Source organism: Cibotium barometz, chromosome 25 (genome assembly GCF_041138505.1).
Source record: "Cibotium barometz isolate CiBa-2024 chromosome 25, ASM4113850v1, whole genome shotgun sequence".
Lineage (NCBI taxonomy): Eukaryota > Viridiplantae > Streptophyta > Polypodiopsida > Cyatheales > Cibotiaceae > Cibotium > Cibotium barometz.
Window position 1 is genome coordinate 35,167,980 of NC_141070.1, and position 21,942 is coordinate 35,189,921.

Consider the following 21,942-nt stretch of genomic DNA (forward strand, 5'->3'; position numbering starts at 1 on the left):
AGTGAAACATCCCGGCGGATCTCATAGTATACTGGGCAGCGGCATATGTAATGCTCCTCCGTCGTCTCAACCTCTATGTGGCATAGTCGGCAGATCCTCTCCTCTCTGGGTGTCCGTACGAGCTTCCCAGCTCTGAAGATGCGCTCAGCTCTACCTGTCTCCACTCTGAGAGGCGATGGGAAGAAACCCGTATCTGGCCAATCGCAATCCACATGGCATGGGACATGTGAACACTCAAGTAGCCTGGCTACCTGGATGAATCCATCCTCAGTGAGTGTGAGGAAGTGGTCTCTGTAAAAGTGCATCTTCTTGGGGAGCTCTGGGGGTGTGATCCATGTGCAATGTGTGTAGAGGCTAAGGAGATCTGACCAGATAACCCGGTTGGTATCCTCGTGAGACAGCCGAAAAAAAGGGGAGTCCAAACTGTACGGAAGGGGGGGTAGGCAGTCCATGCAAAGCCCATATACTGAGAACCAAGTGGAAACTAGTGCATACCATACTCCAAAGTGTCCCTCAAGTCCTAGCTGTCTGGAGGACTCCAGGGCAAGCCTCGGGTACCTGTGGGGATCCATGTGACTGATGCGATGAAGGTACATGACTATCTGGAGAAGAGTGCCTCCACTACCATCGGGGCTGCAGTAAACTCTGCCTGGATAATTTGGTATGGGATTGATTGTTTGCTGCGGATCATACGGGAGAACATCATGACCTAGGGCCTCTCAACTCGCTGCCAATCCTCATCGAATAAATCTGGCCCCCAGAAAGCTACTCCATGCATCAAGGCTGGTGTGACGAGGGTGTCAAAAAGCTAGCCCTTCGTCCTGTGCTCTTGGAAATGTGCCTGGAAGAAGCACTACCGCTCAAGTAAGCTCAAGGCTGCATATCCCCGCGTCACTCTAGCAGTGCTACGGGAAGCATGGTAAAGCATGGGCCACTGAAAGTGACACCAAGGTAGACATAGGATGAGAATCTCCACAGGATCCCCTCTATATGTGAAGCTCAATCTAGATGAGACGGGGTGAGAGGTATTGAAGATCGTTACCTTTGTTTCACCAAGGTGAATAGAGAGGTCCCGCTGAGTTCAAAAGTCATGTAAGGCATCCAACTGTCTCTGAAGCCCTTCAGCTGAGTCTGAGAGGAGGATGATGTCATGTGCATAAAGTAGTATGGGGATCAATATGCCTGCTAGTGTGGGACTAGCCCCGCCTAATCCATCAATGAAGCTCAAGATCTCATCAATGTAGAGGCCGAAAAGAGTGGGTGATAGAGGGCAGCCCTGTTTCACCCCAATGGTGCTGGAAATCTCCTGTGATGTATCTCCTGGGGCTCTCACTTGTTTGGTGACGGACTCATAGAGGGCGATGATGCTCCAAGCCATGTCAGATGGGACTCCGATCTCTTGTAGACAGTGTAAGAGGTGGGCTCGGGGTACAGTATCAAAAGCTTTGCGAAAATCCACAAAGCAGTAGTAAATCCTCTGGTGTCGTGCTCTACCCTCCTCGATGATGGGCAGAGAGGGTGAAGATGTGGTCAAGGGTAGAGTAGCTCCTCCGAAAGCCAGCTTGTCCTGTGTTTCTACATCCTTGGCTCTCTGCAAATGAACTGAGCTCCACCTCTAGCACTGATCCATAGAGTTTGGCCAATGTGTGGCCCCAATAATGATCGTCCTGTAGTTATTAGGATCAAGTGGATCTCCGAATTTGAGGATGGGGGTGATGGTGTTGGTGGACCAAGAGGGTGGAAATCCTTCTTCACAAAGGGCTCTATTGAACATGTAGGCTAGTAGGGGCACTAGGGTATCATGGGCATGCGAGATGTACTTGGCAGTGAGTCCCTCATGATCTTGGGCTCGCCCATTACGTAGTCTACGAAATGGCCTTGAGGACCATGCCCTTTTTGTGAAGAAGGTGGAGGTGGTGGGGCGGGGGTCTGGTGGTGGGGGTAGGGGTGGCTGATGGGGGATATGATAGAGGGAGCGTGCATAGGAGTGCCATGTGTCTGAGTAGGTGATAGGTGTGGAAGGGCGATGTTCTCGGAGTTTCCTCCATGCCTCTTTGCAGTTCGGCCCTAAGAAAAGTCGGTATAACTCATCCTCTTTTCGAGCATAGAACTCCCCTTTCTTGCGTTAGGTGAGCCGTTGAGAAATCCATTGCGCTTGGCGCTTTTGTGATTTGCCCAATTCGTACCTCATGCTTAAGACGGGAGCGTGTGGCCCAACATTCATCATCATACCAACAGTTTTGGGGCATGGAACCGCAAGGTGGCTTGGCGGTAGACCGCCGCGTGTAGATGAAAGAAGCTATGGCGGATGTGTGGAGTAGTTGTGTTGTGAGGGTGGATAGGAGGACAGTAGGTTCCACATCCTGGAGTTGGCGATAGATGTGGTTGGAGTAAACAAGGTCAAGCTCGTGATCAAAGAGGACCTGAGTGTAATGTGAGATGGGGGGAGGTGGTGGAGGGACAAGTGGTGTGCAGGTAAGAGTGAAGGAGAGGTAGGCATGGTCAGCTTCAAAAGGGGGTGGCGGAATGGAGAAGTCGGGGATAAGGTGTGCCAAATCCAGATATCCCATAAGGTAGTCACCTCTCCTGAGTGAGGGAAGGAGGTGAGCGCACAGGAGGAGGGCCATCGAGACATCCCATTATAGATAACGAGACCATGTGCAGCTCCCAACTCTAAGAAATATCTCCCGGACACTATGACCTCCTCACAGTCCTGTGATGATTGCTGCTACAGCCTTGTGTCAGTGATGTCCAACTCCTTTAGTCTGATAGGGTCTTCTAGATCGAGTAGTGGGACCTGCTGACTTCCTTCACTGGCGTTGAAATCCCCAAGTAGGAGGACTTCCCCCAACTGTGAGAACTCCATGATATCCTCATATAATGGTAAGTACGGTGACTAGCCATGCTGTGCAGTGTAAGGGGAGTGGCGTGGTGCAAAATAACACACAGCAATGTGGATGACTCTATCACTACACCCAAAGATATCGTGCATCCTCGTCCTTTCTGGACAATGCTGAGAATCTGTCGGATATGGGATCTAAAAAGGACAGCTACCCCGCCAGAGCCACGTACTCCTGATGTGCGGGTCTTGCCTTGAAAAGCTGACTCCCACTTATACCCGGCTATGTATGGTAAGCCCCTCCCACGGCTCTGATGAGTCTCTGTAAAAAAATGGCATCCCTGCCTGTGAGAATCTCGCTCAAGCCTCCTAGATTCGACCACAGCATGCCATTGCAGTTCCATATTGCCAACCCTAGGTGTTTGGTCTCATAGACCCCGTGTCCTTATTTGGGACGACGCTCAGTGTGATAATGACTCTACCATCTCTATAGATAACCCACTTGCCTGCTCTGCGGGCCTCATGATGAACAATCACCATCGCCTCACGCCGGTGTGCCACCTGTGCTGGAGTGAGATCATCTCCCATGTACACCTGTGTGCCCTTGAGGGTAGCCTGCCTGTCTAAGAAGGCCTGTTTGTTGGTGGCATGATGTATGCCTCCAGCTCCTGTAGGTTCATTGTGTTATTTCCCCTAGTTGCTGCCTTAGGGGCCTGAGCAATGGAGGGTGGGAAAAGGGAAGGCGGACACGCAGTGTGTGGGGAAGCGGGCGATTATGCCTGGAAGGCGGACACGCAGCAGTGTGTGGGGAAGCGAAGGGGGAGCGCACCTGGAAGGCGGACACGCAGTGTACGGGTGGGAAAAGGGAAGGCCTGGCGAGCCGCGGAGGCAGAGGGGAAGCGCGCGCCTGTACAGCACGGAAGCAGGGACGCATGGTGGACGTGCAGTATTTCTGGCAGCGCAAGTACAGCGCGAGCAGGTCAGCACAGCAACGCAGTACAATAGGGGTGCGCGGTGTAAGCAAGGCAACTTGGGCGAGGTGGGTACGAAGGGCAATGCGAACAGCGCGAGAGAGCGAGGGAGACCACCAGCGCGTAGCGCGAGCAACGAAGGAGCAAAGGCGTCACGCCATGGACACCAGCGCGCAGCGCGAGCAGCGAGGGGGAGGGAGGGAGGGGGAGAGAGAGAGATACAAAAACGAGAGAGAAGTGGTAGGAGAGAGAAGAGAGAGGAAAGAGAGAAGCAAGAGAGAGAGAGAGAGAGAGAGGAGACAAAAACGAGAAGGAGAGAGAAGAGAGGAAAGAGAGAAGCAAGAGAGAATGAGAAAAGAGGAGAGAGAGAGAGAGAGGGGTCAAATATAGAGATAGGAGAGAGGAAAGCTATAGAGCTAGGTTTACCTTGTTTTGCATTAGTTCAATCCTACCCGAGATTCAATGTAGGGTTTCAATCCATGTTTGAATGTAGCATGGTCTAGGACTTGCAAAAGTCTTGGCCTAAGTCTAACCTAGGTAGGAAATGGCTTCTTTCTTATACCCCTCCGCAAGATCATGGAGAGCCTTGAACACATGCAAGAGACGCATTGGCGGGCGTTGGAGGCATCGTGGAGGAGTTTTAAGTGCGAAATCGAGGAGCGTTGACAACTGAAGGAAGAAACACATCAAGCAAAGCTTTTTGGGAAAGCCCAAATTGTCAAGAGTTGACATATAGTGTGATGGTAATGTGCATGGCAACATAAGATAAAGTCCTCATGGAGTCACCTAGGGTTGAGGAGCAACTCAAAACCAAGAGTGTTGGCCCAATTAAGGGAGAGCTTCCAAGATAAGAGGAGCTCTTGATCATAGGAGGAGGTGTCTTCGTAGAGGCATCGTTACCCCAAATGTAAGATACAAGGCTGGAACCCATACCACTAGGAAACCCCCCCTATTGGCGGAAGATGAGATTAGCTTGATAGATTTCGAGTAAGTGCATTGAGATTAGCTTGGTAGATTTCGAGTAAGTGCATTTCTCCTAATCCTCTTTGGAAGAGCAAGAGCAACTCAAAACCAAGAGCATTGGCCCAACTTCGGGAGAGCTTCCAAGATAAGAGGAGCTCTCTTGGGAGACGTGATCACAAGGGGTGTTTTTGTAGAGATATCGTTGCCAGAACCAAGACTAGGACATGAACCAATGGGCAAATCTCCCCAAATTGCGGATTCAAGGAAGGTAAGATTAGCTTGATAGAATTCGAGTAGGTGCATTTCTCCAAATCCTCTTGGGAAGAAGATGAGTTACCCCAAATGTAAGATACAAGGCTGGAACCCATACCACTAGGAAACCCCCCCTATTGGCGGAAGATGAGATTAGCTTGATAGATTTCGAGTAAGTGCATTGAGATTAGCTTGGTAGATTTCGAGTAAGTGCATTTCTCCTAATCCTCTTTGGAAGAGCAAGAGCAACTCAAAACCAAGAGCATTGGCCCAACTTCGGGAGAGCTTCCAAGATAAGAGGAGCTCTCTTGGGAGACGTGATCACAAGGGGTGTTTTTGTAGAGATATCGTTGCCAGAACCAAGACTAGGACATGAACCAATGGGCAAATCTCCCCAAATTGCGGATTCAAGGAAGGTAAGATTAGCTTGATAGAATTCGAGTAGGTGCATTTCTCCAAATCCTCTTGGGAAGAAGATGAGTTCAACTTGTCAATTTCCAAGGAGGTTTAGAAGAGCCTTTGGAGTGGGATCGAGACCCGGATCTCTCTGAATTCTATTTTATAGCTCAATAGATTGTAAGGTGGTGTATTTCTCCAAATCCTATTTGGAAGAGGGCAAGCTCAATTCATCAATTTCCAAGGAACTTCAAAATTGTCTCTTTGAGGAGGAAGAGGTGGGGGGTTGTCAATGAGGGAGCATTTCTTGACTACTTCCCTCTCTACTTGAACACTCTACCATCTCTCTCTTTCTCTCCTCTCTCTCCTACCATCTCTTTCTCTCTCCCTTCTCTATCTCTCTCTTGTGTCACTCTCCCTTCTCTCTCTCTCTCTCTCCCCCCCCCCTTCTCTTTTCTTTCTCTTCTCACTCTTGCTCTCTCTCCCCCCTACCAACTCTCTCTCTCTCTCTCTCTCTCTCTCTCATTTTGGCATGCAAACCTAATTCAACATGCAAAAAACTCTAGCTAAGCATTGCACTAGGGCGACCTATGTTTTGTGGCACTCAAATGGGATGCACATGACATTGAGCTAGCTTACAAGCCACATATTTAAATCACTACACAATAGACACCACACAGGGGGGGCGGGGGGGGGGGGTAGGAGGAGGAGCTTTTTAATGTGTAAGCTAAGAGCGCGACATCATCACAGACTACACTAAAAAACTTTTAAAGGAAGGCTATATGAGTCTTCAATACAACGATTCATATGAATTTTTGATACATGCATCTCTCTCTCTGTCTCTCCGCCGATAGAACAGTTTTAATTTGCTTTTGTTTTCATATTCATGATCATGTGCATGTGTGAGCTCACACATTTTATACACAAAATAGTGACTGTCAGAGATTCCGTATCTTATGCTTGGCCCATAGAAAGAAAGTGGCATGGGATATGAGGGACCCAAAATATAGTGTTCTGTGCAATCAGAGAGAAGTTTCTCTAGATTTCTTGTATAGCCATTAAAGTTGAGATGTGAAGCCCAAAATACTTATACTTGACCCATACCTAGCTGCTCCATTGATGATAAACACTTTTATAAGAGCACAACACAATACATAATGCCCCATTGCAGCCGTCTTTGTATATAAGTGGAGATAGTCTTGTGAGTTTCTTACTAGCACCCTGAATCGTACGCAACTGATCCCAGTAATTCAGGGCCATTTAACCGAGGGTTGTTGTCAAAGCTGTCAAAAGGCACAAGGCTTCAGTCAAGTGAGCTCTCCATCCACAATAGAAGCCGTTATCTATTTCCCAACATTCAACACCTCGGGACTTAAGAGTGGCTTCTCAAAGATGGAGCTTATCCAGGCCTGCCAAGGCATCAGCAGACCACCCATGACCTGCCTCTCCCAGACGCATCAGGAGCCACAGGATGTGGCAGCCTTTTTAGCCAAGGGTGTGGGCAGAGCCTATGTTGTGAAGCCACCCTTCAGGTATGAACCTTAAGGGTTTGTGAATTTTCCCATCAAAGCTAGCAAGCAAGTCAGCCACATTATTTGCAAAGCTAATGTTCCGCCTCCTGATACCAAAAATAAAAGTGCTCATACTGAAAACCTAATTACCTCTTCAAAGTAAAATGCTCAAATGCTCCTGATGTCGGTATTGTTCCACAGAGATCATTGCTTGATAAATCTCTAAATAAAAGGAAAAAAAAAGAAACTATGTCACACCTGCACACACTTTTAAGAACACCTGCAGTGACTTCAAAAAAACATGCCACAGGTTATGAGTAAACCAATCCCATAGTATCCTTGCCACAAAGTTAGGGGACCTACACAACTTTGAGATTGCCTATGCCAACTAGGGATCGAGGGATCCGCCCCGACAATCTGTTGCTGTTTAGGCGCCTAGACAAAGTAAACACGTAATCTTGTTAGTAGTCTTCAAGCGCATTCCCCCACCCATTAAACAGGTGAGGGTTAAAACCAGAAATCCCGCACCCAGGGATGGGCCCTTTTCAAAGGTTGGATTATGTCTGTAAAGCCTGCGATTTTTAGCACTCAAATACCTCCCCATCCCCCCCTCCTCCCTCCCTCTCTCTCTCCCCAACAAAAAAAAGCGCTCACACACCCACACACAAAGATAAAGATAAGGAAGTATTACACTGATTGGTAAAAGAACAAAATATACACTGCCACCTACTCATTGTCCGAAAATTCCATGTAAAAAGGAGAAAAAAAGCGGCTTACACTTGAGACGATATACAAGGACCTCCCTTCCAAGAGCTACTTACAGAAAAACCAGAGACTTCAAGTTGCCCAAGGAGCTAGGTATCTCCCCTGTTAGGCTGTTATTGTAGAGATCCAGGCTCACCAGATTCTTCAGATTCCCCAGCTCTTCAGGAAGTGCCCCACCAATCCTATTCTTATACAGCTCCCTGATGAAAGTTTTGGGTGCCCCATTAAAACATGCTCTCCCAGATAATTTAAAAATTGAAGTAGCAAAAAGGTACATACAGGTATTGAAGATGTTGAAGATTTCCAAGCTCCGGAACAAGTCGCCCTGAGAGATTGGAATTGCCCAGATCGCTGCAAAAAGAAAAAAAACAATCTTTATAAACAAAATCCCTTTAGGGCAAAAGGGTATTAAAATTCTTTTGTTTATAAAATTTGCATGGCAAAGTGAAAAACCCACTTTCAGTGGTCACAAGAAACACTTGGGTTATATTTTTATTTGTGGGGCAAAGTGGAAAACTGTCATGTGCAGGGCTGATCTCAGAGCTAATCCTGAAGGGCAACAAGATAAAGAATTAGGTTAGAACCAGATTAGGAGCATGTGTTGCGCTTTTGGGATTCTTGGGTGGAGGAAGAGTTGGGGGCTGTCGGCCAGATTTATGAGGGATTAATCACCTGTCGGCTGAAGCAAAACTGATGGACTTTGTCCAAAGACCTGGCCGACCAACAGTCAGCCAGTTCAATAGTTTATTCGAAGGCCCATAAAAGGGAAAAGTGCTCATCGTTTTGATCATTCAACTCTTTATGAGTTGGGGTCATAGATCTAGGACTAGACAAGGGTGTCTACTCGCTATCTCTCTTTCTTCTCTCTTCTATATGCGTTTTGCATCACGCATGTTCCAAGATGGTGTGTAGGGCTGAAAGAAGACTCCTAGAGCCTTTGCATGTGACATTGGTATTCAGAGCATCAAGCTCAGCAAGGCTAAACACTGATTCAGTCCCAAATGAAGGTGCACAGGTCCCAAGGTACAAGAAAGTGCATAGGTACAAGGCCCAAGGAAAGGAACACAAGACATGGAAGAAATTCCCAGGAGGTCAGTTGGTGGTGTTCCACAAGACCCAAGGGAAATGGCAGTCTTGTGAGTCGGGCACTTGGGGCGCACCAAGAAAGGCTTTCAAGCAATAGTTCCAAAGGAGGATGCTCCTGCAAGGGGTGGAGTGAGAGTGCCAGACTCAATACTCGAGAAAAGAAGATGTTCAAGGATAGGGCAAGAATGGAAAGGGGACAGGATGGAACAGATGCACAGATCTTCATCAGAGTTGGAGTGGATTTGGAGACCGAGCAAGGTTAGGGCAGGAATGGAAAGGGGACAAGATGGAACAGATGCACAAATCTTTATCAGAGTTAGAGTGGATTTGGAGACCGAGCAGGGTTTTCAGTAAAAAGATTGCCAGGAAGGGAAAGATAACAGGGTAGGACTTCGTGAATAGAAAACGGGATGATGACAATCATCCAAGAATACACATTGGAATCCCGCCATCAAGTTTAGTAGAGGGGGATGTCATGTGCAAGACATGTGCAAGGCTGATCTCAAAGCTAATCCTGAAGGGAAACAAGATAAATAATCAGGTTAGAACCAAATTAGGAGCATGTGTTTGTTTTCGGCAGGGAAGAACTGGTGGAGGAAGAGTCGGGGGCTGTTAGCCAAATTTATGAGGGATTAATCACTTGTCGGCTGAAGCAAAACTGATGGACTTTGTCCAGGACCTGGCCGACCAGCAGTTGGCCAATTCACTAGTTTATTCCAAGGCCTATAAAGGCAAAAGTGCTCATCGTTTTGATCATTCAACTTTTTGTGAGTTGGGTTATAGATCTAGGACTAGACTAGAGTGTCTACCTTTTCATGAAGGCAACCTATGGCTGCAAGATTGTACTACCTTTTTGTACATTATGAATATACTGAATACTCAGCTCTCTCTCTCTCTCTCTCTCTCTCTTCTCTCTCTTCTGTATGTGTTTTGCATCAAGCATGTTCCAAGATTGTGTTTAGGGCTGAAAGAAGACTCCCATAGCTTCCGCATGTGACATTGGAAAGGCAATGTGCTTTCATTCTTTCGACCCCTGAAGGAGCGGCTTGCTTTTGACGACTTGTCTGCATTTCTCACACACATCAGAGGGAGATTGTAAAGTTGACACACCTGTTGTACCAGCTCCATGAAAGTAAAGAGAACCGACCTTCTCCACAGGTGGAGACCACCTTGCTCTATTAGCTCCACACCCGTTTCACATGTCACCAGCTGCTTCAGTGGAGTTCACACGTGCGACTTGTTTTTCTATACGAACATGCTGACATAATAGTTCAGGAGCTGTGCACAGACGGTCTGTAGAGCGCATGCAAGGCTCCAAGTCCAGAATTTGAAGTAGTGCTTTCTTTCTTTTTCCAAGAGAGGATTTTTCAATTAGTAGAAAAAGAAACATCTGTATGTAGGCACACTACAAACCTCCAATGAGGTAAGAAAAAGAGAGGGGGAGAGAAGGGAGGCCCGGGGGGAGTCTGTGTGCGCACTTCACGTGTGCCCACATCCAAGGGATATCGTGTCACTAATTGGGCATTCTCTACGCTTCCAGACCTACGAACGGACTCCATAGTGTGGACATGACACCCTTGTGGCAAGGGACTTACATCTATGCCAAGGGTCATGTGGACTGGCACCTCATGTTAGGGGGACTGATGTCTACACCAGGGGCTAGTAGGCTGCATATGAGAGGCTCGGGATTTTGGTTCGCACCCATATCCAGATTATGGTATTCCGGTTGGCCTAGGGACGTAATGTCTACGCCCAGAATGACCACCTCTGCTACAAGCTGAATGAAAGGGAGATTGACCAATACAATCTTATGCATGGCACACTTGCATGCCTAGAATTGTTTTCGTGTGAAATGTTTTACTGCCTGCAAGATCTGTGTTTAGATTACGGACAGGGACGCCCTCTCGTGAACCGTGCACGTGAACCTGTATTCTGACCTTGCTTGTGGACTGTAGACACATGGTAGGTGTGACCCTAAACTCTTTGTTTAAGTGTAACACGCGGAAGCTCTGGGTAGTCTTCTTTCAGCCCTAAACACTCTTGGAAACCTTCTGATGCAAAAACGCACCATCTGATGCAAAAACGCAGGTAGAGAGAGAGTAGAGAGAGAGAGAGAGAGAAGTGCTGGAAATTCAGTATATACTATGGTACAAAAAGGTACATGTCTGCAGCCCTAGGCTGCCTTCTAGAAAAGGTGGTAAAACACCCAAAATTCTGCCAGAGACTAGGACCCTACTGATCCAAACCCCTAGTGGGCTGAATGCCTACCATGAGGAGCACCCTTTGCCTTTTATACCCCCTCTTGGACTTCTTGGACTGCTGGGAAACTGGCCGACTGCTGGTCCTTCTCCAAGTCCAAACTGGCCACTTCTGTATCTTGTGCTCCACAGTCTGACTCTATCTGGTTCATACTATTTATCTATTTGCCCCCCTTTGGATCTAGCCAAGAGAATGTCCATGGCATCTATGATGCACATGACATCCCCCTCTGCTAAACTTGATGACGGGAATCCAACCTGCTCTTGGATGACTGTCATCATCCCAATCCTGTCCCGAAGTCCCTCTGTCATCATCCATCCCTGGCAACCCTTTTTCTCTGAAAATCCGGTCTGTTCTCCAAACCACTCTGTCTCTGATGAAGATCTATGCATCTGGTCTTCCTCTAGTCCACAATCCATTCCTGCCCTGACTCTGAACACGGTCTTGGTCTTCTTTCCTGGGAACTGAGTCTGGCACTCTCACATCACCCTTGGAGGATCAACCTCCCTTGGGACCGTTACTTGAGAACCTATCTGGCTCACGGAACTGCCATCCCCATCTGGCACTGTGGAACACCACCAACAAACCTCCTGGGAGTTCTTCCCGATCTGTGTTCCCGCCTTGGGCTTCAAATCCGTGTACTTTCTTGTACCTTGGACCTGTACACCATCATCTGGGACTGAATCAATGTTTAGCTTTGCTGAGCCTGATGCTCTGATACCAATGTAACACGCGGAAGCTCTGGGTAGTCTTCTTTCAGCCCTAAACACTCTTGGAAACCTTCTGATGCAAAAACGCACCATCTGATGCAAAAACGCAGGTAGAGAGAGAGTAGAGAGAGAGAGAGAGAGAGAGAGAGAGAGAAGTGCTGGAAATTCAGTAAATACTATGGTACAAAAAGGTACATGTCTGCAGCCCTAGGCTGCCTTCTAGAAAAGGTGGTAAAACACCCAAAATTCTGCCCTAGACTAGGACCCTACTGATCCAAACCCCTAGTGGGCTGAATGCCTACCATGAGGAGCACCCTTTGCCTTTTATACCCCCTCTTGGACTTCTTGGACTGCTAGGAAACTGGCCGACTGCTGGTCCTTCTCCAAGTCCAAACTGGCCACTTTTGTATCTTGTGCTCCACAGTCTGACTCTATCTGGTTCATACTATTTATCTATTTGCCCCCCTCTGGATCTAGCCAAGAGAATGTCCATGGCATCTATGATGCACATGACATTAAGCTTATTTGTGTTTTAGCTCATTGTGCTGCTTTGCAAGTCCACACTTCATTAAAGTACGGCCAGACAACTTATAAGTGAATTTAGGCATCCACACTTCATTAAGATTGGGCAGACAAGTTATAGGTGAGTTTGGGTATGGCAGACAACCAAGCTCTCATAAATCACGCACTTTTTTTAAGTGAAAGGGTGTGGACAGCTTATTGGGCACCCTCTCCACTTATGGGAGAGGTGTGGCTCTTGTTGAGGTGGCCCAATTGTTAGCACATTCATCCCCAATTCCTGCTCATATTTGGTGTCCCTTTTGGTCCCTTTTCATGGCCCTTGATTGTGGGCTGGCCACCTTATTTTTGTACATTTTTCTTGGATTTTTCCCATGTCGGGTGCCTTTTTCCTAGTCGGCCAATATCACCATGTCCAGTCGGCCAGGTGCTCGTCTAGTGGGCCAGCCCCTCTTACCTATAAATAGGTGGGCTGGCCTCTCACTTTTCTCATCGTCTAGTCTTTCCTTTAGCTCCCTCACTTATGAGGCTCATCCTGTCTCTTGCTTGGGACTGTATCATTTCAGTATATTCCGCATAGTTGCTCCATATCTCTCTCTCTCTTGCACTCTTTGCTTAGCACACTCTAGTGCTTGTTTGCTTCCACTCTATGCACTCGTTCATGGTATCAAAGCTCCCGGTTCAACGTTCTCTCTGCTGCCCTAGATTTTGCCCTGTCTATAGCCCCTTCACCTCTCCGTTTTTCCCAGATTTGCAGCCCTCTGGTTGCTGCGTTTTCTAGACAATTGCTGCTGGGATTGGCTTGTTACACTTGCCAATGCCACTCCTCCCACTCTTGCTTCCGGTGGTGTGACTCAAGCATAAATTGATATTTGGCAAGCAAACGATCATCGTGTTTTCTATTTTTTGATGTTGAATTGTCAAGATTATGTTCTTTCTCATGTGTGTACAACAGACGCTCCACATGAAGTTTGGAAGGCATTTGCAGATCTTTACGAGATTAAGTCTCCAAGATGGATTTTGGCTTTGAAGAAGCAGCTTATGAACCTATCAATTTCTACCTTTCCATCTTTATCTGCTTTCATCTCTAAGATGAAAGATCTTCGGGATGAGCTTGATGTTTGTGGCAAGGATATCTCTATAAAGGATATGGCTATTCGACTTCTCTCCAAGCTTCCAGAGAGGTTTGATGCTTATTTTCAGTCTCTTGTTTCTTCTCCTCATCCTGTTCCAGTTACTTGGGAGGAAGTTCTCCCCTCCATTATGCAGATTGAGTCTCGCTTTGAGGAGCTGACAGGTACCTCTAGTGGTTCTGATGGAGCTTTGGCTGCACGAGATAAAGGGAAGAATCAACAGAAGAAAGGAAAAGGGGGTTCTGACAAGAACTCCAAGGATAACGACAAGGATAAAGACAAAGACAAAAGCAGATCTTCTAAAAACAAGGACATTGAGTGTCATTATTGTGGCAAGAAGGGTCATAAATCGCCCCAATGTCACAAGAAGAAGAGGGATGAAGAAGCAAAGAACTCTTCCTCTACAGCAGTGTCTCAAACCAAGAAGGATGATGGTATTCTTCTATTAGCAGGTACTCGTTGTGTACTTGCTCTTGTGACTTCTCAATCGCGGTCATGGATTGTGGATAGCGGTGCTACTGCTCACATGACACCCCATTGAGATTGATTCGAGAACTTCGGCCAGGACAGGCAAGATCACTTTGGGTGATTCTTCTTCCGTGCCAGTGCATGGACATGGCACCATCCCCATCTCCCGCTCCTCTGAGGACAAGAGGTACTTCTCTAACGTTTTGTACATTCCAGATTTGGCATTTAACCTTTTATTAGTGAGTGCTCTTACAGCTCAAGGTGCGGAGGTGATCTTCTCTCATTATGAGATTACCATTCGTGATAAGGAGACTGGTAGCATCTTGGCTCAGGGAGTCCAAGATAGTGGTCTATACAAGTTGACCGCTTTGCTTTCTTCTGGTTCTTCTTCTGCTCTTTGGCAACTCGGTTTGGCCATTTGAGCTATCAACTTCTATAGCGAGCTTCGAAGGATGGGTTGGTTGAGGGTTTACCGACCATCAAGACTCCATCTTCTATTTGTTCCTCTTGTTTACAAGGGAAGGGAAGGATGGGTTGGTTGAGGGTTTACCGACCATCAAGGCTCCATCTTCTATTTGTTCCTCTTGTTTACAAGGGAAGCAACACTAAGCCACCTTTCCGAAGGAGGCGACATAGATCTTCGACATCACTTGCTCTTGTTCATGCAGACTTATGTGGTCCTATGAGTACTACATCTTTGAGTAATGCGTTGTACATGCTCGTGATGGTGGATGACTTCTCCAGATATAGTTGGGTCTTCTTTTTGAAGTCCAAGGATGAGGCTTTTCAGTTGAGGTGGAAAAAGAGACCGGTTCCTCAGTCAAGGCTCTCAAGACCGACAAAGGGGGTGAGTTTACATCCCAGGAGTTTCAGCAATATTGCAAGGCTCGTGGCATTCGAAGACACCTTACTATGGCATATACTCCATCACAGAATGGAGTTACAAAGAGGAAGAATAGGACCATTATGGAGATGGCCCGTGCTATGCTTGAGCATTCTTCATTACCTCGACGTTTCTCGACTGAGGCGGCTTCTACTGTTGTCTACATTCAGAATAGGTCTCCTATTGCTGCTCTTCCAGATAAAACTCCATATGAGGCTTTCCATGGTGAGAAGCCCTCGGTTGTTCATTTTCGGGTATTTGGTTGTTCAGCGTATGTACATGTGCCTAAGCAGCATCGCTCCAAGTTGGACTCGAAGTCTCAGCACATAACTTTTCTTAGATAAAGCACTGTGTCCAAGGCATATCCTCTATGTGATCAGCACGCCGACACAGTTGTTGTGAGCCATGATGTGGTGTTTGACGAGACTCCTACATCTTTAGAGAGAGGTGGTGAGCTTCTCCTTCATCCGCCTCCTCCTCCCTCTGCTTTTGTTACACCTCCAACTATGGATTCTCAGTCAGATGATGATGACTCTGCTCCTCCTCCAGCGAGTTCGAGCAAATATGTGCCTAGATGGTATTTTTAGACAGTTCATGCTTCTGGGTTACGTAAGCTTCCTTTTGCTCCTCCGCCTAATTCTCTCAGGCGATCTTCTAGAGTTTCAAGGAAACAAATTCATGAGGACAACATGTTTGTTAACTATGCTCTTATGTCCTCTATCATTCATGGCCTTCTGATCCCACTTCTGTGGACGAGGCTCTTTCACATGAGCCTTGGCGTCATGCTATGCAAGTAGAGCTGGATGCTATTGAACGGAATGGCACTTGGATTTTGGTGCCTAGGCCACTGCAACGTAAGGTGATTGGTGTGTGCTGGATCTTCAAATCGAAGTTCCGAGTTGATGGCAGCTTAGACAAGCAAAAGGTGAGGTTGGTTGCCAAGGGTTATGCTCAGCACCCTGGAGTCGACTTCAATGAGACCTTCGCTCCAACGGCCCGAATGACTACCATTCGCACTGTTCTTGCTCTTGCAGGACATCATAGATGGCCCGTATTCCAGATGGACATCAAGTCGGCTTTCTTGAATGGAGAGCTTACGCAGGAGATTTATGTTGATCATCCGCCGAGATTTGTTGTTCCAAGCAAACATGATCAAGTGTACCGGCTAAAGAAAGCTTTATATGGTTTGAAGCAAGCTTCACGAGCTTGGTACCAACAAATTGATAAGTTCTTTCAAAAGCTTGGCCTGCGCCGTTCTCATGCAGATTCGAACCTTTATATCCTCCTTGAGAGGGGGTTGATTGTTATCATTGTGGTCTATGTTCATGACCTCATCTTTACAGGTTCTTATTCTATGCGGATCCGTTCAATCATGGATGCTTTGGAGACAAAGTTTGAGATGACGGATCTTGGCCTTCTGCATTATTTTCTTGGCTTTGAGATTCGGCAGACCCCGAAGGACATTTTCTTCTCTCAGCAGAAGTACACACACGAGATACTTGAAAGATTTCAAATGGCTGGATGTAAACCACTATCTTCTCCTATGGATACTAGTGAGAAGCTTTCTCTTCTTGATGCTTCTCCAGGGATTGATTAGGGACAGTATCAGGTTCTCGTCGATTGTTTGGTTTGGTTGACCTACTCCCGATTGGACGTGTGTTTCGCAGTCAGCTTATTGAGTTCTTTCTCATCCAAACCCCATCAGCGGCATTGGCGGTGTGTTCTCAGAGTTCTTCGGTACTTGCGTGGCACTCTGGACTTTGGCATCTTCTATGGCCAAGGATGCACTTTTCTTGGATGGTCTGATTCAAATTGGTCTGGAGATCCAAATACTCGACATTCAACCACTGGTTATATTTTTTCACTTGGGTCTGGAGCCATTTCATGGAGTAGTAAAAAGAACCCTACTGTTGCGCTTTTCTCTATAGAGGCGGAGTATCATGCGGTTTGTTATACTGCATGTGAGGCGATTTGGCTACGGAGATTATTGGATGAGCTTGGTTGTCGTCCTACCGGATCTACTCTTCTTTGGTGTGACAATCAAAGTTGCATCGCCATCACCAAGAACCCTATGTTTCATGCTCATACGAAACACATTGACATACAGTATCACTATGTTCGTGAACGAGTTCTTGTTGGAGATTTGCATTTGGAGTATTGTCCTTCAACGGAGAATACAGGAGATTTGTTCACCAAGCCGGTTTCTCGGGCTTCCTTGGCTCCTCATCTTCGGCTTCTCGGAGTATGTTCAATCAGCATCTAGTGCTGAAAGGGGTTTTAGCACATTCATCCCCAGTTTTTGCTCATATTTGGTGTCCCTTTGGTCCCTTTTCATGGCCCTTGATTGTGGGCTGGCCACCCTATTTTTGTACATTTTTCTGGGATTTTCCCATGTCGGGTGCCTTTTTCCCAGTCGACCAGGTGCTCTTGTCCAGTCAGCCAACCCCTCTTGACTATAAATAGGTGGGCTGGCCTCTCACTTTTCTCATAGTCTAGTCTTTCCTTTTACCCCTCACTTATGAGACTCATCTTGTCTCTTGCTTGGGACTGTATCATTTCAGTATATTCAGCATAGTTGCTCCATATCTCTCTCTCTTGCAGTCTCTGCTTAGCACACTCTAGTGCTTGTTTGCTTCCGCTCTGTGCACTCAAATGGCCATCAACTATTCATATGGAAAGGCTTATCCTCTCCCTCCCTTTCAGGGAAATAGACGCCTGCTTCATGAGGGGATAAGGGAAGGCAATTTTCAGCATAACTAGTCCACACACATACTTTTTGGCATGGTTTCTTGCTTCTCCAACTCTTGGAACAACCAGCAAATGAATGCTACACTCCCTTTCAGCTGCTCTCTCTTGGATATGTACCTACTAAAAATGCTTTGGGCATTTCTATCACCAATAATTTGATCAAAAGCTGATTTCTTCAGTCAAAATCAGAAAATTCAGCGGTAAGAGCTTCCATAAATTCTCTACCTACTCTACATCCGCGTGCTTGACCATTAAGGTCTTCTATGACTCGGCTTGGCACACATGCTTGTGTATGGATGCCAGTGGAGCATAGCTTCTAGTGACAAGACACTAGGGATGGGGATTGAGGTTCTTCACAAGAAAAGTTGTGGAATCAACCAATACTTCGACAAAACATGTTTGCAAAATGTTTTCATTGCATGGATGTTATTGGAAATCTACCATGTGATGCCCATGAAGCTTGTATCTTGAGAAATTCTTGATAATGCAAACATACTGGGTCCACCCTTTCCGGCCCTATTGCAAATTTCAACATTGCTATCTCATTTGGTTTTGTGCCATTTCATCTGGTTTAATAGTATTAATAGTTTAAGCGTGTGACAAGATTGTGCTCAACCCTATTTGGGGCAATTACAGGCCGAGAGAGCCACTCAGAAAGTCAACATCAGTGTTGGCAAAACTAATGTTGGTGTGCTGGTTACCAACCCCGATAATAATATCCAACTAAATGTGTTTCACACAATAACCCAATAGATCTGTCCACATGGGACTGCTCACAAGAGCCCTTACAAACACATGAATCCAGCCACGTATTCGACCTCTGAGCTGACCAATGGGTAGAAGCATGTTCATGTCACACTCGGGAGTGTGCACAATGCATGTGACAGAGGCTAACCATTCCCACGATCTCCCGTGACAACACAAGTTGTGTTTACATGACCCTAGTCCAATTCCAAAAAGAGAATGTCTTCAAGAGCTTCAACACGACACACACACCTCTTTGTCATTGAATGTCCACTCTATACATCAATGTGTTCTCGATGCTTTAACAAACCAAGAACCACTCCAAATTTTCATCTGGCTCTACTTGTTTACGAAGGAGCAGGATACTGTTTATTGAATTTCCAATGTCTAAGCCGCTCACAAGACTTCTATGGGCTGCATTTTCCCAAGAAAGCGCTTACAACACTAATGAGGTGATGGCCCAAGTGGTGAAGTGTTTACATCGGACCAGGAGGTCCTGGGTTCAAAACCTCACAAGGTGCTTCCTCGGCGACATTGCCTACAGGCGGATAAAAAGCACCTATGGGCAATGAAAAACAATAACTACAAGAGGACCTTGGGCATAAGGCTAGTTGGAAAAAGAAAAAGAAAAAAAAGGGCTTACGGCTGATGATGTAGGTTGAGGGGGAGGGGAGGCCTAGACAAGAGCTCGGCATGGATTAGTGAAACTGCCACATGATTTCTCGAGCATTCCTTGCGTCCAAACACACGAACACATAATAGATGGTACCGCCACTCACCTCCCAACCATAGCTCCCACCAAGATTTTTTTCAAGCACCCCCAGGCTATGAGGCTAGACCAACACCTTGATCTTGCTCCTTGCCTAACCATACCACCATAGCCCACCCCTCCGAGGTGTGCGGGTAGAGCTCAAGATCTAGGCCTTGCTTGGGTCTCGATCCCCCTACGAGGGATAGTCGCTTCTGTGCCCTCAACTCATTTATATATTAACAAACACCACACAAGGCCAGACAATACATTTAATCAGCTTAAAAAGCTTGCACTCACAAGATGTATCAAAAAGTGTCATACTTTCTTTCATTAAAAGAGTGCTCAACATAAAGCAAACCTTTAATTCCTTCCAAATAAACCTCTCATAGGTTATACAAGAAGACAAGTAGAGCAAACAAGTATTGTTGGCAGCCGATAGCCATCAACACACAGAGGTGGGTTAGTGCACCCATAGAGGCAGAACGTGATTAGACACAGAGACAAGGTAAGGTGCTAAAGAGCAGGCAGAACGTGATTAGACGCATAGACAAGGTGCTAACAAGCTAACTGGAACACATAATGTAAGAACAAAAGCATTGTATTAAGTTTACCTCTCTCTCTAGTTAACAGCACATCTTGCTTCACTGTCATACAAGGAAGCCTTTATAACTGGAGGTGGCGAGTGGTATCCTTCAACGGCCATCACATGAATCGTTGAATTCTAACACACCACAAGATGGATCCTCAATTGATGGTACAAACTCCACAATCAAGCATTCTCTAAATTCATGGGCACCTATTGGCTAATCCAACACGTCATCGACAAGGAGAACACTAAACTTTGCTCTTGATGAGCTTGTTGAGGGCCGCCTTTATAACTGGAGGTGGCGAGTGGTATCAACGGCCTACTTTGACGTGCTGTATCATAATTGCCAATTTCAGTGTCATGTTACATTCCATTATGAGCATAACTGTAGAAGATCACATGAATCGTTGAATTCTAACACACCACAAGATGGATCCTCAATTGATGGTACATACTCCACAATCAAGCATTCTCTAAATTCATGGGCACCTATTGGCTAATCCAACACGTCATCAACAAGGAGAACAGGAAACTTTGTTCTTGATGAGCTTGTTGAGGGCCTTGTTATCAACACAAAACTACATATGAAACAAGGGCACCAAATAGAGATGATGAGCTCACCCTCATCCTAATCAGGTGTTTTTAACTCCACGAAACTTATCACCTCTACCCTTGTTTTGCTGCTGCCCATCTTGTAGCTTTTTGATGCTGCCCGGCTGGTGCGTTTGCTTGCTACTGCAGTACCTAGCCTAGCCCTTTTGCATGAGAAGCACCATATGAGTGAAGCAGGACCATTCCCCTAGCCTTCCTCCCATGAATGTGGTTCACAATAATGGGGTTAAGCACAAGGTTGTGCTCATCTAGCAAAAACCTGTGATTCATTAAAGCCAGATCATGCATCCCAAGGGACTGCTGTGATGGCATATGGCATAACTGCAAACGTGAAAAGGGTCATTCAAGCCTACAGAAGAGAGACTAGCCAATCCTTTCTACAAAAAAAGACATTGTTTACAGTGTCCTGGAGTGCATAACTTTGGAGCTCCTAATATGAAAGCAGCTGATCGGTTAGTTCACAGCCATCGTACCCAAGGGGACATAAGCTCGAGCCTTTTCCTTTTTTGAAGGAGGAGGGAGAAGGAGGGGGACTGCAAAATAAGGCCAAGCGAGGAAGGTGCAAGATTAACCATCCAGTTGGGGACTTCTCATTGACTCTGCGGAGAGATAAAATGATAGAAAGATTCTTAATAGGCATGCCTAGGATTTCTGGAACATAAACCTAATAGAGATCCATATGCCCACTTTTAATGAGAAGCATCATACAAAGGATTTGATAATTCCCCTATTTTTGGATAAGCTAAAAACCAGTCAGGCCAGCCCACATACAAGCATGTACAGAAAAAAAAAAGAGGAGCTTCTAAGCTTTGAGTTACTAATGGATAGCTTCTCATTACAATGGTTTGAGAGTGCATCTAGGAAAATGAAGACATCGTCCTTATAATTGAAAGAACCAAGGGAAGAGCATTTGATGCACTGCAAAGGCATCTCCAAGTCTGCTGGTTTATACATTTGTGTGAGTACACATCAAGAAGCATGTTAACATTAACCTCGGTATAGATGGAGGGTATATGTAAGGCTTACACTCTGGTCACGTGATTATCCTTGTTACACGTGACATGAAACCAGGTGCAAGGGTTAACAAGGGTAGGATCCCAGCTCTGCAAAACGTTATCAGGGTCCGAAAGGCTCCTCCTGAAAGCGTGAAGGGCATCTCCTGCACGCGCGGAAAACAAAAACAAAAGTTAATACTGTGCGGATCGGTGATTAGGATACCCTAAACAGTCCACAAGCCTCCCTAAAAAAGAGATTTGGCCCCCTAGAAACAAACCTTCTGAGTTGCAGGCGGCTAATGGTAGCAAGGCGACCGCAAGGAGCAGCAGAATACGAGACGCCATAGCCATGGTCTCACTAGTCGCCTATAGACTTCTTAGGCATTAAATAGGTCCTTCTTCCACTAAGTGAACTGTATTTGGGCCACTTTCCCACCTTTAACATAACAAAGTTTTTGTTGTTTATCATGTATGAACCACTTTCCCACCGTTAAAGTTGTTCTTTAATCAGATGGTGGTAGTGGTAGTAGGTACCTTTCAAGGTGCCCCATCCTCATACTATATTGGGATGGCCGTCTACCCCCCGCCCCGTGCCGTGCTCCTCACACCCCGTAGCCCCCCCTTCATCGCCCGCCCGCCTGCCCACCCGTGACCCCACCCTCTCATCTCTCTTATCTCTCTCACTGCCTCTCACCCACTACTCCTACCCAACCCTCCTCGCTCAATGAGGCCCTTCCCTTGCAACATGCCT

The 21,942-nt window shown here is 46.4% G+C and overlaps 1 protein-coding gene across 2 annotated transcripts; it reads right to left on the reverse strand.

The window, feature by feature from the left end:
• Window positions 1–6,186: 6,186 nt before the first annotated feature.
• LOC147624499 (leucine-rich repeat protein 1-like) lies at window positions 6,187–21,625 on the reverse strand. 2 transcript variants are annotated; one of them, XM_086819517.1, is made up of 7 exons: window positions 21,470–21,625; window positions 21,223–21,355; window positions 7,977–8,048; window positions 7,754–7,897; window positions 7,296–7,367; window positions 7,083–7,154; window positions 6,187–6,704 (listed from the first exon to the last, which is right to left on the reverse strand). In XM_086819517.1, the coding sequence occupies exons 1-7, from the start codon at window positions 21,540–21,542 to the stop codon at window positions 6,635–6,637; spliced, it is 636 nt and encodes a 211-aa protein (XP_086675643.1). In that variant the 5' UTR covers window positions 21,543–21,625; the 3' UTR covers window positions 6,187–6,634. The 2 variants fall into 2 exon arrangements, with proteins under 2 accessions (XP_086675643.1, XP_086675644.1); XM_086819518.1 differs by lacking the exon at window positions 7,296–7,367.
• Window positions 21,626–21,942: the final 317 nt, after the last annotated feature.

Coding starts and splice junctions, on each gene's coding strand:
- LOC147624499 (XM_086819517.1), bottom strand. CDS start 21,542: ATGGCTATGGCGTCTCGTATTCTGCTGCTCCTTGCGGTCGCCTTGCTA. Junction 8,049..21,222: donor GATAATCACGTGACCAGAGT/GTAAGCCTTACA, acceptor TTCTTTTTGCAG/CGATCTGGGCAATTCCAATC. Junction 6,705..7,082: donor GAGCATTTTACTTTGAAGAG/GTAATTAGGTTT, acceptor GCCTTTTGACAG/CTTTGACAACAACCCTCGGT.